Below are 15,925 nucleotides of genomic sequence, written 5' to 3' on the forward strand. Positions count from 1 at the left end.
TGATCCACCCGCCTCGGCCTCCCAAAGTGCTGGGATTACAGGCGTGAGCCACCGCGCCCGGCCCAGGTTTTGTATTTTAACAAGTGGAATTGTGTTTAGCCTTTTAGCTTTTTAAAAAACTAAGTTCTGGCTTTCGTTGCCTTTTAATTTCACATGAATCCGACCTTCTAGGCCTAGTTCATCTCACCTTTTAGCTGCAAGTTTTTACACACATAACCAGGTACTTTATTTTCAGCTTCTTAATAACTTTGAACTATAGGTGAGCAAAATCCCTAAAACAGCAAGTGAACAACGAGCCTTCCTACTTTTCACATTTGCGTGTGTGTGTGTGTGCGTGTGTGTAACGGAGTTTTGCCTTTGTCGCCCTGGCTGGAGTGCAATGAATGGCACGATCTCGGCTCGCTGCAACCTCCCCATCCTGGGTTCAAGCCATTCTGCTGCCTCAGCATCCCGAGTAGCTGAGATTACAGGCACCTGCCATCATGCCCGGCTAATTTTTGTATTTTTAGTAGAAACGGGTTTTCACCATTTTGGCCAGGCTAGTCTCGAACACCTGACCTCAGGTGATCTGCCCACTTTGGCCTCCCAAAGTGTGGGGATTAGAGGAGTAAGTCACTGCACCGGCCCCTTTTCACTTTTTATTTGCCTTTAGACTGGAAACTCTATAGCATTAACAAATGTATTATCAGTGAGGAGCAAAGCCACACTTAGGTTCTAGAAAGAAGAGAAATAACCTAAGAAACCTTTACAGTCTACTTGAAGAGATAGATTCATATTCATACCCACAGAGATTTGCATAGCCACATAAACATAAGTTCAGCCTAAACCTATGTTGCTGAGAAGGAAAAAAAAAAAGAGTGGATAACCAGCTGGTTCCTATTTCAATATAATATGGCAGGAAGCATCAATTTCTCTGACAAGTTAAACCTTTCTCTCTGCCTCATCAACAAGTAGGAAGGAAGCTTCCTCGCGAATAGTCAACTTCAAACTACAGGCTAGGCTGATGGATGCTTTTTAATCATTCAGGAGTGAATTCTTCAGGGAGTTTCTATTCCATCAGCCAGCCTCATTCCAGTAGTTTCTCCCTTATGTTTTGTCTGCCTTTGATCCATGTCAACTAGCATCATTAAGATCTCCCCAGGAACTCTCACAGGAGAGAAGACAAGATGAAAAGCATCAAATGCACTTACCGAATGCATTTGTTTCTGAGACCTGCTAGTCACACCAATATACCACACTACGGCTTTTCTGAACTACTTAAAACAGCAAGAAAAGGCCTAGTTCTCTGTTTGGTTTAGTATTCTATATTCATCGAAACATTTTTAACTGATCTGTCAACAGGAAATTGCTAACGCTAGTGTTGGTTTCAATTAGTTTAAATCAGAATGTTAATATAGTTAAAAATTCTTGTCCAGAGGAGTGGATAGAAGTGCAAGCTCTAGAATCAGTCCTAGGTTTGAACCTTGAGTCTGCTGTTTACTAGTTTTCTAATCTGGAACAAGTTATTCAGTCTGACAGTTTCATTTTCCTTTTCTATAAAATGGAAATAGCAATACCTGGATCATTGAAATGATGTGAGGATTAAATGAGATAATGTTAAGCATTAAGTACTTAGTATAGTGTTTGGCAGGCAGTAAATGTTTGCTCTTATTAGCTATCATTAATCCTAGTAACTATGCTTCTCCTGTTTCTCTGAATGATTAAAAGTTAGCCAAACCATATAGCACCACCCCAATAATTTGGGTATGCAAAAGATAGCACTGGAGGGACTACAACTCAAATGGCTCTTAAAGAGCAGATCTAATTTATAAGCTGAAACTGGAGTCAGAGTATACTTTAGGGGTTTCGTGACTAAAATTTTCAATATCATAAAACAATGGAAAACTGTAGGAGCAAGAGGGTTCCCTTAAGGGGCAAAGTGCATGATTTTACATCATACGTCTCTCTACAAAAAGAAATCACATTCTTTACCAAAATAAACACAAATCCTCCAAAGTCTGAGTAGAAAATATCTCTTCTAAAGGAAATCTCTGCATGGAAAAGAATGTCTTTTCCAGTTCCTTTCCCTTGTATTGTCACTTTTGCCCTAAGATCCCCATCTTTGCTTCTGTTTACTTGTATTGCACATAACACCTCTACCTTTTAAACTTTGGCCCCAATGTGACCAAAACCCCCTCTCCTGTTTCCTATTAGAACAGATAAAACAGGTTATTGTTTTCAAAAAATAAAAATTTAAGGAGAATCAAGTTACAAACAGCACAAATTTTTTAAGTATCAAGTTTCTGATCAAGTCCTAGTAAAGCAGTAAATATCTTCAGTGAACCCATATCCCTTCATCCTTTCAGTTTCTAATGAAGTGGAACAACTTTTCAGCTCCTTTGTCTGATTTCCCTCTCTCCTAGCTGTTTGGGAGTCTCATAAAAGCCTGTTTTGCTCCCTTGCTAGCACCTAAAAGTGAGTCCACCATATTGTCCTTTCCAAGAGCAGATCACTCACCACAACATGGGGCTGAAATCATCAGTGCCTGAGCAACATTGTGCAATCGAATTTTCTGTGATAATGTCTCTGCACAGCCCAGTATAGTAGCTGCTACACGTATGTGGCTATTGAGCACTTAAACTACCGTTAGTGTTATAACCCGCATGCAGGTTCAGACTCTCGCTGCTTGCAGAGTCCAATTAACAAGAATGAGATGTGTTATAAAGAAAATGACATTTTATTCCAAAGCTACCTTAAGGGAAGAAGCACAGAGTTTCTGCCTTAAGGGTACAACTTCACTTTTGGAGCAGAAAGAGGGTGCTTTTGAAAGGGGGCCTGGAACACTGGCATAAATGGTACACAGGGGAGGAAGCTAGCGGTTGAGGGGTCGGTCTGCATACTACCTTCAGTGCCTTATCTACTGGACAGTGACTGCTGGTGCCTTTTGTGGGCAGGACTAGGTTCTAAAAGTGGCCAAAACTCTCCAAATAAGAGAGAGCTTTGTAGCAGGCATACTTGGGGTTGTAGATGGACTGTTCTCACGGCAGCCTCCTGGTGGGTAAGAGTTCCTCTCTGGAGCTTCTAAGCACATAGTTAGATGAACTTGCCCCATAGGGAGTGTCTGGTAAAGAGGAGGTAAAAAGACTATAGTTGCATTTCTAAAGAGCTAAGGAGGAAGTAAGGAGAAGGAGGAAAGAGAAAAAAAGAGATTTTTTTTAAATCATTAAACTATCTCTTAGAAAAATGGGGATGCGCCGGGCGCGGTGGCTCAAGCCTGTAATCCCAGCACTTTGGGAGGCCGAGGCGGGTGGATCAGGAGGTCAAGAGATCGAGACCATCCTGGTCAACATGGTGAAACCCCGTCTCTACTAAAAATACAAAAAATTAGCTGGGCATGGTGGTGTGTGCGTGTAGTCCCAGCTACTTGGGAGGCTGAGGCAGGAGAATTGCTTGAACCCAGTAGGCGGAGGTTGCAGTGAGCCGAGATTGCACCATTGCACTCCAGCCTGGGTAACAAGAGCGAAACTCCGTCTCAAAACAAACAAACAAACAAAAAACCTGGAATCATTTCAGTTTCTTCTGCAAAATGTATTGGAGGGAGTAGGATTGAACCAACGCATGTTCTTTTAGGCCTTTCAGCGCTGACATCCTGGGATATTACACCAGGTTCAAGATACCAGCTTGCGGAAAGAGCTGCTAAACTTGATGACATACTCTTTGCACGATATTCGACAGCTATCTTTCCCTTCACCAGCTCTTTTAAGGCTGCAAGTATATCGGATTCATGTGAGAGTCCTTACAAGTTAGTACAATGTCGGGCCCCGAGAAGGCGCCCAATAAATGTTGGCACTGCAGGGCCAGATCCCGAGTTCCAGTTCGGAACCCAGCAGAGGTCAGGCTCCCTCCCTGCTTCCGCCCCACACCGCACCCACTCACTATCCCCAGTATCAAGTCTAAATTGGGGCCTGCGCAGTGATTGGCCGCCGCGGGTCTCACTGCGGAGGAACTTGGCTTGCTCCAATCATCTGTGACAGACATCTGCAGACAGGGCTCTTAACAGAATTAGGGTCAGGCTGGTACCAAACCCCCACGAAAGCCAGGCATTGCCTCAAAGTAGATGCAAACCGTTAAATCTTCCAGGACTCCGAAGGATCAAAGAAAGCCGGAACCCTCTGGTTTGTTGCGCCGTCCCCACTAAAACTTATTCCCCTCTTCCTCCCACAGTGTCTTGTTGCCAGAGCAACTGTGGGCGTCACCAATCTGACGGCGGAAACAGAACAAAAGAGTACACGTCTCCAGCTCATTGATAGGGCCATTGCGCAGACGCACTAACTTTTCCGAGTTGTAGTTCTTTCTGTTAAGGCAGTCTGCGTCTGCGCATTAGTTGTCACGCGCCCTGGCCTACCTAAGCGCCTGCGCAAACCGGGCACGCCAGGGAGGGCGGAGCTAGGCCACGACGGTGCGCACGCGCAAACAATACATCCGGTGTGGTCGTCGGGTCTTGATCGGAGAATCTTGTGTGCAGTCATGTCGGCATCGGTAGTGTCTGTCATTTCGCGGTTCTTAGAAGAGTACTTGAGCTCTACTCCGCAGCGTCTGAAGTTACTGGACGCGTACCTGCTGTATATACTGCTGACCGGGGCGCTGCAATTCGGTTATTGTCTCCTCGTGGGGACCTTCCCCTTCAACTCTTTTCTCTCGGGCTTCATCTCTTGTGTGGGGAGTTNCCGTCTCAAAAAAAAAAAAAAAGAAAAGAAAAAAGAAAAATGGGGATGCTTCATTACAATGTGACTAAGGAAATTTTATTTGGCTTTATTTAAATCTAAGTAGCCACTTGTGGCTAGTGGCTGTCACTGGACAGAGCAACTTATGAGCTATTCTACTCATTTCTATGTTTAATCAAAGAGTCATACCTTGTTCATAGTTAATTCAAATGGAAGTGATACCCATTTGAAACAAAAGAATAATCTATACCTGCCAGGCCTTGAGCTATCAGTTTATCAGCTCCCCCTACTTTTGGAATACTTGATGATGACTTACAGTCATATAAAGAGCATTTGTAACCTCCCAAGGGGTTCACCTTGCCCGCTGCCTAGACAGAGCCACTTCATCAAGACCGGGCAATTACAATAGAGAAAGAATAATTCATGCAGAGCTGGCTGTGCAGGAGACCGGAGTTTTATTATTACGCAAATCAGTCTCCCCAAGCTTTCGGGGATCAGAGTTTTTAAGGACAAGTTGGTCAGTTGGGGGAATCCAGTGAGCCAGGAGTCCTGATTGGTCAGGGATGAAATAATAGGGAGTCGAACCTGTCTTCTTGCACTGAGTAAGTTCCTGTGTGTCGGGGGGAGCACAAGATGAGATGAGCCAGTTCATCCATCTGAGTGGTGCCAGCTGATCCATCAAGTGCAGGGTCCTCAAAATATCTCAAGCACTGATCTTAGGAGCAGTCTAGGGAGGGTCAGAATCTTATAGCCTCTGGCTGCATGACTCCCAAACCATAATTTTCAATCCTGTGGCTAGTGTTACTCCTACAAATGCAATCTAGTCCCCAGGCAACAAGGAGGTCTGCTTTGGGAAAGGGCTGTTACCATCTCTGTCACAAACCACAAACTATAAACTAAGCTTCTCCCAAAGTTAGTTCAGCCTATGCCCAGCAATGAACTAGGACAGCCTGGAAGTTAGAAGCAAGATGGAGTCAGTAAGTTAGATCTCTTTCACTGTCTCAGTCATAATTTTGCAAAGGTGGTTTCAGATTTGTTAAATTAATTTCCATCCGCACTCGTTAGAGTCTCACACTTGCTCTGGTGTGCTTTGTCCTAATGATAAGGAGAAAAAAATAACTTACATTTTCTCCCCAGAGGTCTGTCTAGAGTAGGCACCGAGAGACCTCTTTACTCTATAATTCTAGCAGATCCAGCCCAATCCTGAGATATATCAGCACTGGGAATACCTTAAAAACTAGTAACTTGGGTTACAAAAGGCATTCTCCATCCATTCAAGTTTCCTACTTCCAAGAAACCTCTACTTTAAAGCTGGTTTAGCACATGAAAACAAAATACAAACACTTCTCTGCACGCCTCCTAGGGAATGATCTAGAGAGATCTTTTTTTCTTTTTTTTTTTTTTTTTTTGGTGCAAAAATTGGGGGTGACTTTATTTCAAATTTATATTTTACATATGCCAAATTGTCTGTAATGAACACATTGCATAATTACAAAACATTTAAATTAAAAATCAATATAGTACTATGTAGGATATTTCTATTAGAAAAGTTTACTAAGATAGTTTGAGATTCAAAATAATGGTTGATGAAATATAGTATTATAATTGAAACTCAATCATTATTTTAAAAAATGGTTCTATGCAAATATCATGAAAGAATATGAAAGCCATGAGGTGAAAAGTTGATGGGGAACTTTCTAATGGATGTATCAGTATGGCAACACCTGGTCCTCCTGGATTAGCTTTAGTACCACTAAAAATGGGACAATCAGACATTATGTGTCTTGTATTGTGATACAATAGGATGTACATGGCACTACCCGTGAATATTCTTGAAAAAACAGAATATTATTGAAGAAAGAAAGAATATTCTTGAAGAAAGAAAGAAGGAGAGAAGGAGGAAAGGAAGGAAGAAAAGGAAAGAAAAGGAAGGAAGGAAGGAGGGAAGGAAGGAAGGAAGGAAGGCAGGCTCTAGAGAGATCTAATACCAGTTCCAATGCAGTCGTCCTTGCCTCAAAAAATTCCACAACTTATAGTTTTTCAGAAAAGTGGGAAATTTTTTATTGTCCTGTCTGGGAGTGATATCATATGGAATTTCCTATTTGGTACAATTTAGAATGCAGCTCCCAAAGCATTTGGCATTTAGCATATTGTTTCATAGGTAATCGTTTATGCTTCTGCCTTTTCTCTAGACTTTTCTTCATTTACCCAACAAAAACTGAGTGCCTACTCTGCTGCACTTTGTTCTAGGTGTTGGGAGCACAGCAGATAACAAGACAGAGAGGGTTCCCCAGGAAACTTAGTCTCTGAACGGAAGGAAACTGATAATTAATGAGTAAAAACAATGCCAGATAATTTCAGATAATGATAAGTGTTATGAAGAAAACAAAAATAGGGTAATGTGAGAGAGTGATGGGGGGTGCTCTTTAGATCCTACAGTCAAGAAATGCCTCAGAAGAGGGGGTTTCAGCCGAGTTCTGAAGACAAAGTTATCAGCTCTGCAAAGCCCAGAACGACCGAGGGTAGCAACAGATAAAAAGTCTGTGTTTACCATTAGAACAGGTTATTTCTTTCCTTTTGATAATTGTTTTGTTGTTTCTTTTTTTAGAGACAACGTCTGACTCCATCACCCAGGCTAGAGTGCAGTGGTGGGATCATAGGTCACTGTAACCTCTAACTCCTAGACTCAAGTGATCCTCCTGCCTCACCCTTCCAAGTAGCTGTGACTATGGGTATGCATTGCAATGCCCAGCTAATTTTTTTCATTTTTGTAGAGACAAGAGTCTTGCTATAATGCCCAGGCTGGATAATTGTATTTTTAGTGCTCAACATAATTCTTGGCTTTGAATAATAGCAACAACAACAATAAGTAATATTCATAGCACAAGTAAGTGTACTACATGATTATTTGAATTATCTTGGTTAATTCTCACCATACACAAGCCAGAGGAAGAAATTAAGAGATGCTAAATAACTTGCCCAATGGCTTAAAATGGATAAGTGGCAAAGCAAATACTGACCTTAACCCAGGCTTCTGACTTCAGAATCTACACTTCTAACTAACCAGTGAGTCTCATGGAGCACCAGTATCTGCAGTGCTTCCTACAAATGCAGCTTTCTAGCATCAAGCCAAACCAGCTGAATCCGAATCTCAGGGGGTAGGGATTAGAAATCTGAATTGTTAATAAATCCATCAGGTGATTCTTATGCATACTGAAGTTTAAGACCACTGTGTTTTGTTGAAAGATGGAATGAAGGCAACTTTGTTGGCTCACCCCTGTAACGCCAGTACTTTGGGAGCTCAAGGCGGAAGGATAGCTTGAGCCAAGGAGTTTGAGACCAGTCTGGGCAAAATAACAAGACCCCATCTTTACAAAAACTAAAAAAAAAAAATATATATATATATATATATATATATATATATCTGGTCAACTGTAGTCCCAGCTATTTGGAATGTTGAGGCAAGAGGACCCCTTGAGCCCAGGAGTTCAAGGCCGCAGTGAGCCATGATCATGCCACTGCAGTCCAGCTTGGGTGACAGTGAGAACCAGTCTCAAAAAAAAAAAAAAATATTTCATGAAAGAGACAAGTCCTCTGCTAGTTGTATTACTTCACACCCCATCTGGCAAATTCCTAAGCCCCTAAACTCTATAAATGCTGATTCTCTTAAACGATAAATCTTTATAGTGATCAGCTTAACACTGTTTTGCAACAAAGTAGAAATCTCAGAATCTTCTGGGTCCTGCAGGAAGGCTAAAGAAAAATTCCTTGATCAACCCCTCTGCACCAGCATTCTCTCACTCATCCTCCACCACTCCCTAGTCTGGTTTTGTTTTTGTTTTTGTTTTCTGAAACAGAGTCTCACTCTGTCACCCAGACTGGAGTGCAGTGGTGCAATCTTGGCTCACTGCAAGTTCCTCCTCCTGGGTTCAAGTGATTCTCCTGCCTCAGCCTCCCAAGTAGCTGGGATTATAGGTGCCTGTCACCACACCCACCTAATTTTTTGTATTTTTAGTAGAGATGGGTTTTCACCATGTTGGCCAGGCTGGTCTCGAACTCCTGACCTCAAGTGATCTGCGCACCTCTGCCTCCCAAGGTGCAGGGATTACAGGCATGAGCCCCCCTCCAACCCCATGGTCTGGTTTTAATTAAGGGGATGATATGAAATCTGACAGCTCAAGGGAGATCAGGCCCTGTTTACCAGCATAAGCAAATTCTGCAGCCAGCCTCAAAACTTGGCTCCCCTGCTGAGCAAACCTGAAGTTCGCTCAGGACCTCTGGACCAAGCCAGCCTTATCTCCCTGTCCAGACACTTACGTACCTAAGCAGACCTAGCCTTATAGGTGAGTCCTTCAACCGTTATCTTCCAAACTGAAGGTGACCTAGAGTTGAGCTATATTTTCCCTGGAAAATAGGCTGGGGCTAGAGTCACCCCCAGAGCAGAGAAATGCCCATCTTAGCAGACATTATATAGGTTTAAGGTTGCCAGAGAAAATACAGGATGCCTAGTTATGTCCCAAATACTGCATGGCCCATACTGATTCTAAAAAACTATTTGCTTTATTTAAATCTAGAATTTACATTTAACTAGGTGTCCTGATTTTTTGTTTTGCAATCTGGCATCCAGGCCCTTTGTAGGAGCATTCAGCCAATGGTGTTGTCTCCACAAACATTTAAGCCTCTCATTAGAAGGAACACTAACAAGGGTCAATTTCAGTACGACACAGTTATAATAGGAAGCCCAAAGAATGGGTGCCAGCGTGCAGGAGTAGTTCTGTCACTTTTTAGGTATTAGAGAACGGAGGGCTGATAGAGCTCCTGCAGGAACCCCCCCCACCAAATGTATGACCAGGATTACCGTGCTATTCTGAGACCCTCAGAGGCATCTCTGCCTGGACACATGCCAGTGATTGAAAACATAGCAAGGCCCCACTAGTTCAAACCAAGTTGTGGAGTTTGAGAGTCCCACCCGCAGGCCGCGAGCCCTGCCCCCTGCGCAGCCACGCCCCCTTGTTCCCCACGGCCTCCCGGGTCAGCTGGTGCTGGCGTCAAGCGCTGGGCGGGCTCGCCTGGACCTGGCAGGGCTTGTTTACTATGGCTGATGATCTGGAGCAGCAGTGAGTTAATCCTGTCCCTTTCTCTCTTTCTCTCTCTCTCTGGGCCATGATCCTGGGACTGTCTGTGGCTGAGGAACAGTGGTAGACACCTTCCCGCCCTTCCTTTTCCAGGTCGGCCTCCGGAGAGGGCGGGGGGGTGGGTGCGCTGCTTGCTTTGCATTTGCCCAGAAGAGCCCGCGGCTGAGCCGGGGGAGCCATGGGAGATGCGCTCGCCCGTAACCCGGGGATCCTGGGTTTCCACCTTAGTCCTCGCGAGTGCCCCTCATTCTCCTCTGGCCTCTCGAGAGATTCCGCGTTGATGTCTGAGATCCCCGAAAGCAAGCTTGTGGGACGCGGGTGCGGGGGTAGTAGACGGGCGTGCTCGTCTTGACTTGTCCCAGAACGGCGGTCGTGGGGATGGAGAGAGCCTTCTCCCTCCGCCCGGCAAAGAGACGGTGTGGAGAGACTGGAGAGGTCTCCACCACGCTGAAATTGGCATGGAATCACGGGCTTTCTTTAGCTGTCGCCCACCAAGACACGTAGCCGCATGTGATCTAGTTGATAGTGCTTTTAATCATCATAACAACATCTTTAATGCAGTGCTTTAAAATTTAGAGCTATGGGGATTTGTTACCCATCTCTCAAGGGCATCAGGTTTGGGATACCACCTGTAGGTGGTGTGACTAGCAGTTCGCAATCTGATAGGAGCAAGAAAAAGTTGCTACGAGAAGAATGACTCAGCTCCCAGTCGAGCCTTGGTTTCACCAGAACTGGGCCTTTCTTGGATCCAGTACTCCTGTGTTTTTCAGACCTGCAGAACTGGAAGCCCACAAAACTAATTAACTTTATAATCATAATAAGTAGCTCAAAAGAAATGTCCAGAGGAATATTTTACTTTCAAAGATGACTTTTCCAAGAGGAAATTTGCAATGCTTTAAAGGACTTAGGGAAGCAGAATGTTCCAGCTGAAGGAGATGCAGGTAGTTCAGCTTCTTTTTACAAATAAAGACGCTGTGTCCCTAGAAGTCAGGAGATTTGCCCAAGATCACAGAGGTCTAGAACAGGATTCTCTCCCAGCACAGAACCCCTTCTGCTTCACCACCATCAGGTCAACAGAGACCATCCTAGCCAGGTTAAGTTCATGGCTGAATGTCTTTTCTGCTCCTTGCCTCAATTTCCCACCCCAGCCCATATTTCCCCAATAGTTTTGAGCACATACAGTGTGCCAGGCACTATTTCCAGTGCTTTACTTGTAACGTTTTTGGTGAAGAAGGAAGGCAAAGTAATTCTCCCACCGAGGAATATCTGCTGAGCAGTCCGTGATGCTGTGCCATGGGCAGCGTTTCTCCTGAGCTCTGCTTTGGGCAGTAACAGGACAATGTTGTGACCGGACTTGTCACAGCCTGATTTGGAGAAAAAAAATTGTCTTTTAAGGCTGGCAAAATCCTGTGGTCTTGGTCCCTGTGCTTCAAGGCTACAAGGAATTGCAGTAGAATGATAAGAGGATTCTGAGTCTCCCTAGGATTAGATCGATTGAGATTGACAACTTTCATCTGGCCAAAACCATTGATGTACCACTCCCAGCTGCAACCTGTTTTTCTTTCAAACTTCAAACATCCACTGAGAGTTGCTACTTGCAAAATACTAGGAATGTAGACAACTTATTTAGCTGGGGGGAAAGAAAGTTTATTGGGAGTTTATCTTGTGCTAGGCATTATTCTATGTGCTTTAGATGCATTAACTCATTTAACCTTTATAGCAACCCTATGAGGTAGACATTATTACTCCCGTTTAAAGATGAGGAAGCTTTGACACAGAAAAGCTAAATAATGTGCCCATAGTCACATTGCTAGTAAGTGACAGTGCTAAAATTGGAACTCTGACCTGGCTTTAGATCACACCTCCCTTGAGAAAACAGAGATAAGTATGAAAAAGTGGTTATGTTCTGTGAATATGTGTGTTTGACCTTGAAAAGCTGAGGCTGGAAGGTTCGGGGAGAGAAACCTGGATTTGAGATAAGGGGTTCTAGTTCTGTTTCTTTTTTCTAACCTGTGTGACCTCTTTGGGCATCAGTTTGCTCATCTGTAAAATACAGAAGCTAGAATAGATGATTCCTAAGGAAACATCCTAATCTAAAATTCTGTGCTTCAAATGATGTATCAGGATGCCCAGTGTGTGCCAAGGGGATTGGTAATGGTTCCCCTCATTCCCCCTTAGAGTTCCCTATCTTGACTATGCCAGTGTTCACAGGCCCTTTCTGTAGCTGTAGATATCTATGCTGTCTGTAACTCAGGCAGAATTCAAGAAAAGAAAAATATCAAGTGGGGTTAAAAGGGAATGATACAAACTGTCATTCATTGAGCATCTCATTTGTACTGGGCAACTTACAGGTTTCCTTACATATATAGATGCTCAAAGACAGGTTATTTAGTGGGCCAAAGCCATTCTGCTCATCACTGATAACACCATGATCCAGGAGGGTGTGTGTGTGTAACCCCAAATCTGGTGCTTTTAACTTCTATCTTGCAATGACTTAAGATCACTGGGTGTGAAAGAGAAAGCAGGATGAGTAATCTGTTTTGCTGCATGCCATGGGAGGTGAGGACATAGGTGATCTTTCTACTCATTTTACAATCTAGAAAACAAGACCAGAGGCAACCTGTGTCCTGTCAGTGAACCATAATAGAACTTGAACCCAGGTCTCCCACCTCCTGCTGCCTGCCTCCATGATTACCCGAGAGATCAGTTGGGCACAACACAATGTTCTGCACTTCTAGGGGCTTGGAAGAGGGTGCACATAAACACCAACCAGTGCCCTGCCAGGAGGGCAGATGGCATGGGAATTTGTCCTACTGTTAAGGAACATCTAGTCCTGGGGACAGCAAAGGATAGCTGAAACATTAGTTAAAAGACATTTCTCCCTTTAATCTTCTTGAACATAAATTATGATAACCATTAACAAAGAGAAGTTATAAGGCAGAAGTGAGATAATAAATGCGACAGAGCTTTATAAACTGTGAAGAATTATATACAGGATGTTCTGAATATCTATTGAAACAAGGACACATTGTTAATAGCCATTTACCAAAAAGAAACAGTCTATCAGGCAGCTAGGGAACTGCTGACTGCCATGGTGGGCTGGTCTCCCGAAGCTACGAAACACCCTGCCTCCTGAGAACTCCTTTGTAGCTGTCAGCAAGGCTGAGAGCATCAATGTTTCTTTCCAATGTTGCCAATGAATGTCTCTGTCTCCTCCTCCCAGACCTCAAGGCTGGCTGAGTAGCTGGCTGCCAACGTGGCGCCCCACTTCCATGTCTCAGCTGAAGAATGTGGAAGCCAGGATCCTCCAGTGTAAGTAGAATGGACAGCTTGTCCCACCCTCATGGGGCCCAAGAAAGATTCAGGATCTTCCCAGAGCCTGCTACTTGAGTCCACTGATTGCTAATGAACAGTGTGTGGGGTGGGAGGAAAGGATGTCAGTTATTTGAGGGAAGAGGTGTATACAGAGGACACCATATCCTGTGATAGTGGTTCCTCACCATCTCTCTAGCCATGTACTAGTTCCTGCCACTTCACCTCAAACGCTGTGCCAGTGCTGGTGAACACACACAGACACATTCTCCCCTTCCTCCTTCCTTCTCCCCCATTTCTCTCTTCTTCCTTCTCTCCTCTCTTCTCCCCACACAAGTACTTCTTAGATTTACCACCTGCAGACCCTTGGATCAGCAATCTTGCATTTTCTGATATTACTATTCTCTGTGTTCTACCTGATTTTGGTCCCCCACCTATCTGGTTACCACAGTAGTTTGTGATTTGCAGACCAGCCCTCATCAGCACTGTTATAATGCAGCAGAGCATCCCACTAGCAGCAGCAGCCACTCGCTCAAACAAGCCCCTTAAGCCCCTTCTTCCCATATTTCCCATATGATCTCCTCCACCACACCCCTACTGCCCCAGCCATAGCTACCTTCTCGCTTATGGGCCCAAGTATGTGCAGACAAACAGCAGCCAGAGCTTTCAAGCCTCTGTCCAGGATCTAGGCTGCTTCACCCAGGCAGCTCACACCAGCAGAACAAGCACTGCCCCACCTCAGTCTCTCACCCAAGGCTCAGGCCACATCCATCACTCCCTCCAACTGGCTGGACCACAGTTCTATCCATCTATCAAGCCCCAAGCACACACAGGTTCAAGAGCAATGGATGCAACAGCTCTGTGGGGTTGGTGGTATCACTGCCACCCGGGGCCTAAAGGGAGCTGGGCATATGTTTCAAGGGATAAGATGGCCCTGCTTATTACCTACAGACTAAATGGTCTATAAATTGTCATTGGAGTTTAATTCTTTACAATGCGTAGTGTTAAAGAAAAAGCGATTCTGACAAATTAAACTGGTAAAGATCATTCAAGACTATTGCAATAGGAGAGATAGATCAGGTTCAACTGTTTTTTGTTTTGTTTTGAGACTGAGTTTCACTCTTGTTGCCCAGGCTGGAGTACAATGGTGCAATCTTAGCTCACTACAACCTCCACCTCCCAGGTTCAAGCGATTCTCCTGCCTCAGCCTCCTGAGTAGCTGGGATTACAGGTGCCCACCACCACGCCCAGCAAATTTTTTGTATTTTTACTAGAGATGGCGTTTTGCCATGTTGGCCAGACTGGTCTCAAACTCCTGACCTCAGGTGATCCACACGTCTCGGCCTCCCAAAGTGCTGGAATTACAGGCATGAGCCACAGCGCCCAGCCTAGGCTCAACTCTTGAATACAGTAAATGACTGGTGTGGATTTATAACAAAGCTGCAGGGTGAGGTGGGGAATCGGTGTATAGAAAATTACTAAGAAGAGATATCAAAGATAAAGGGAGTTCTTTTCAAACCAGTTTAACAGGATCATTGCTAAAGGAAGGTCAAAGGTGAGGGATGAGGAACTTGATCAGATATAAAAGAATTCTTACTGACTTAGTATGACTTACTAATCTTGACTTATCAGGCTCTTGCTAGACTTGTGGAAGACAGGGCAAAGCGCTGTCTGAGCTAGGGCCAGGGTCAAAGCCGAGTTAAGAAGAGGGCTCAAAAGGGCTTGCCTAAAGTTTGGTTAAGGACAGAGTCGTCTTCAGTGGTCTGAGGGTCGTGGGAGGAAAGAGTTGAGGGAAGTTGGGGAGGGTTGGTGAATGAAGAGATGTGAAGAGTGGTAGTCCAGGCAAAATGATGATGCTGTCAGGAAACAGACTTGTTGATTTACCATGGGATTCTTTCCTTCCCAGGTCTCCAGAATAAGTTCCTGGCTAGATATGTGTCCCTCCCAAACCAGAATAAGATCTGGACGGTGACTGTGAGCCCCGAGCAAAAGGACCGCACCCCTCTGGTGATGGTGCATGGCTTTGGGGGCGGCGTGGGCCTCTGGATCCTCAACATGGACTCACTGAGTGCCCGCCGCACACTGCACACCTTCGATCTGCTTGGCTTTGGACGAAGCTCAAGGCCAGCATTCCCAAGAGACCCAGAGGGGGCTGAGGATGAGTTTGTGACCTCGATAGAGACATGGCGGGAGACCATGGGGATCCCCAGCATGATCCTCCTGGGACACAGTTTGGGAGGATTCCTGGCCACTTCTTACTCAATCAAGTACCCTGATAGGTAATAAGGAGATGCCACCATCCCTTGTGACCTAATTCCTGGCCTTACTGGGAACTTTCCAGTATTCATTTCCAAAGTTCTTTCATTCCCGATTTAAGGGGCTATGGCACCTACCAGAGAATATAATGTGTCTTCTCCTCTTTCTGCCTTTAATGTAGAGTTAAACACCTCATCCTGGTGGACCCATGGGGGTTTCCCCTCCGACCAACTAACCCCAGTGAGGTCCCTGCACCCCCAACCTGGGTCAAAGCCGTGGCATCTGTCCTAGGACGTTCCAATCCATTGGCTGTTCTTCGAGTAGCTGGGCCCTGGGGTGAGTAGCCTGTAGTATCTCCTTAAAGGAAGGCTGTAACATTCTAGAATGTGTCTTTCCCACTGCGTCTTTCCTACTCATTCCTAAAAAGTGGGAATTAGCCTAGCATTATTTAAAGCTGTTAATCTGGACCAGATGACTTTGTTCAAGGTTTGAGAAGGTTTTTTCTTTTTTTTTTTTTTT

The 15,925-nt window shown here is 44.6% G+C and overlaps 2 protein-coding genes across 3 annotated transcripts in view; both read left to right on the forward strand.

The window, feature by feature from the left end:
- Nucleotides 1-4,430: 4,430 nt before the first annotated feature.
- On the forward strand, nt 4,431-4,770 carry LOC108315232 (dolichyl-diphosphooligosaccharide--protein glycosyltransferase subunit DAD1-like). Its single transcript, XM_017544459.2, has one exon. It carries the CDS (start codon nt 4,507-4,509, stop codon nt 4,768-4,770), a length of 264 nt encoding a protein of 87 aa, XP_017399948.1. The 5' UTR covers nt 4,431-4,506.
- Nucleotides 4,771-9,711: 4,941 nt separating this feature from the next.
- Nucleotides 9,712-15,925, forward strand: part of ABHD4 (abhydrolase domain containing 4, N-acyl phospholipase B) — a 14,381-nt gene continuing 8,167 nt past the window's right edge. The window contains exons 1-4 of one of the 2 annotated variants that reach the window (XM_017544609.2): nt 9,712-9,820; nt 13,062-13,150; nt 15,057-15,429; nt 15,588-15,742. In XM_017544609.2, coding sequence (XP_017400098.1) covers nt 9,798-9,820; nt 13,062-13,150; nt 15,057-15,429; nt 15,588-15,742 — 640 coding nt within the window. In that variant the 5' untranslated portion in view covers nt 9,712-9,797. Of the gene's footprint in view, nt 9,932-13,061; nt 13,151-15,056; nt 15,430-15,587; nt 15,743-15,925 lie in introns of both variants that reach the window. The other variant, XM_017544610.2, reaches the window with a different exon arrangement.

The sequence above is a fragment of the Cebus imitator genome, unplaced genomic scaffold, assembly GCF_001604975.1.
Source record: "Cebus imitator isolate Cc_AM_T3 unplaced genomic scaffold, Cebus_imitator-1.0 Scaffold170, whole genome shotgun sequence".
NCBI lineage: Eukaryota > Metazoa > Chordata > Mammalia > Primates > Cebidae > Cebus > Cebus imitator.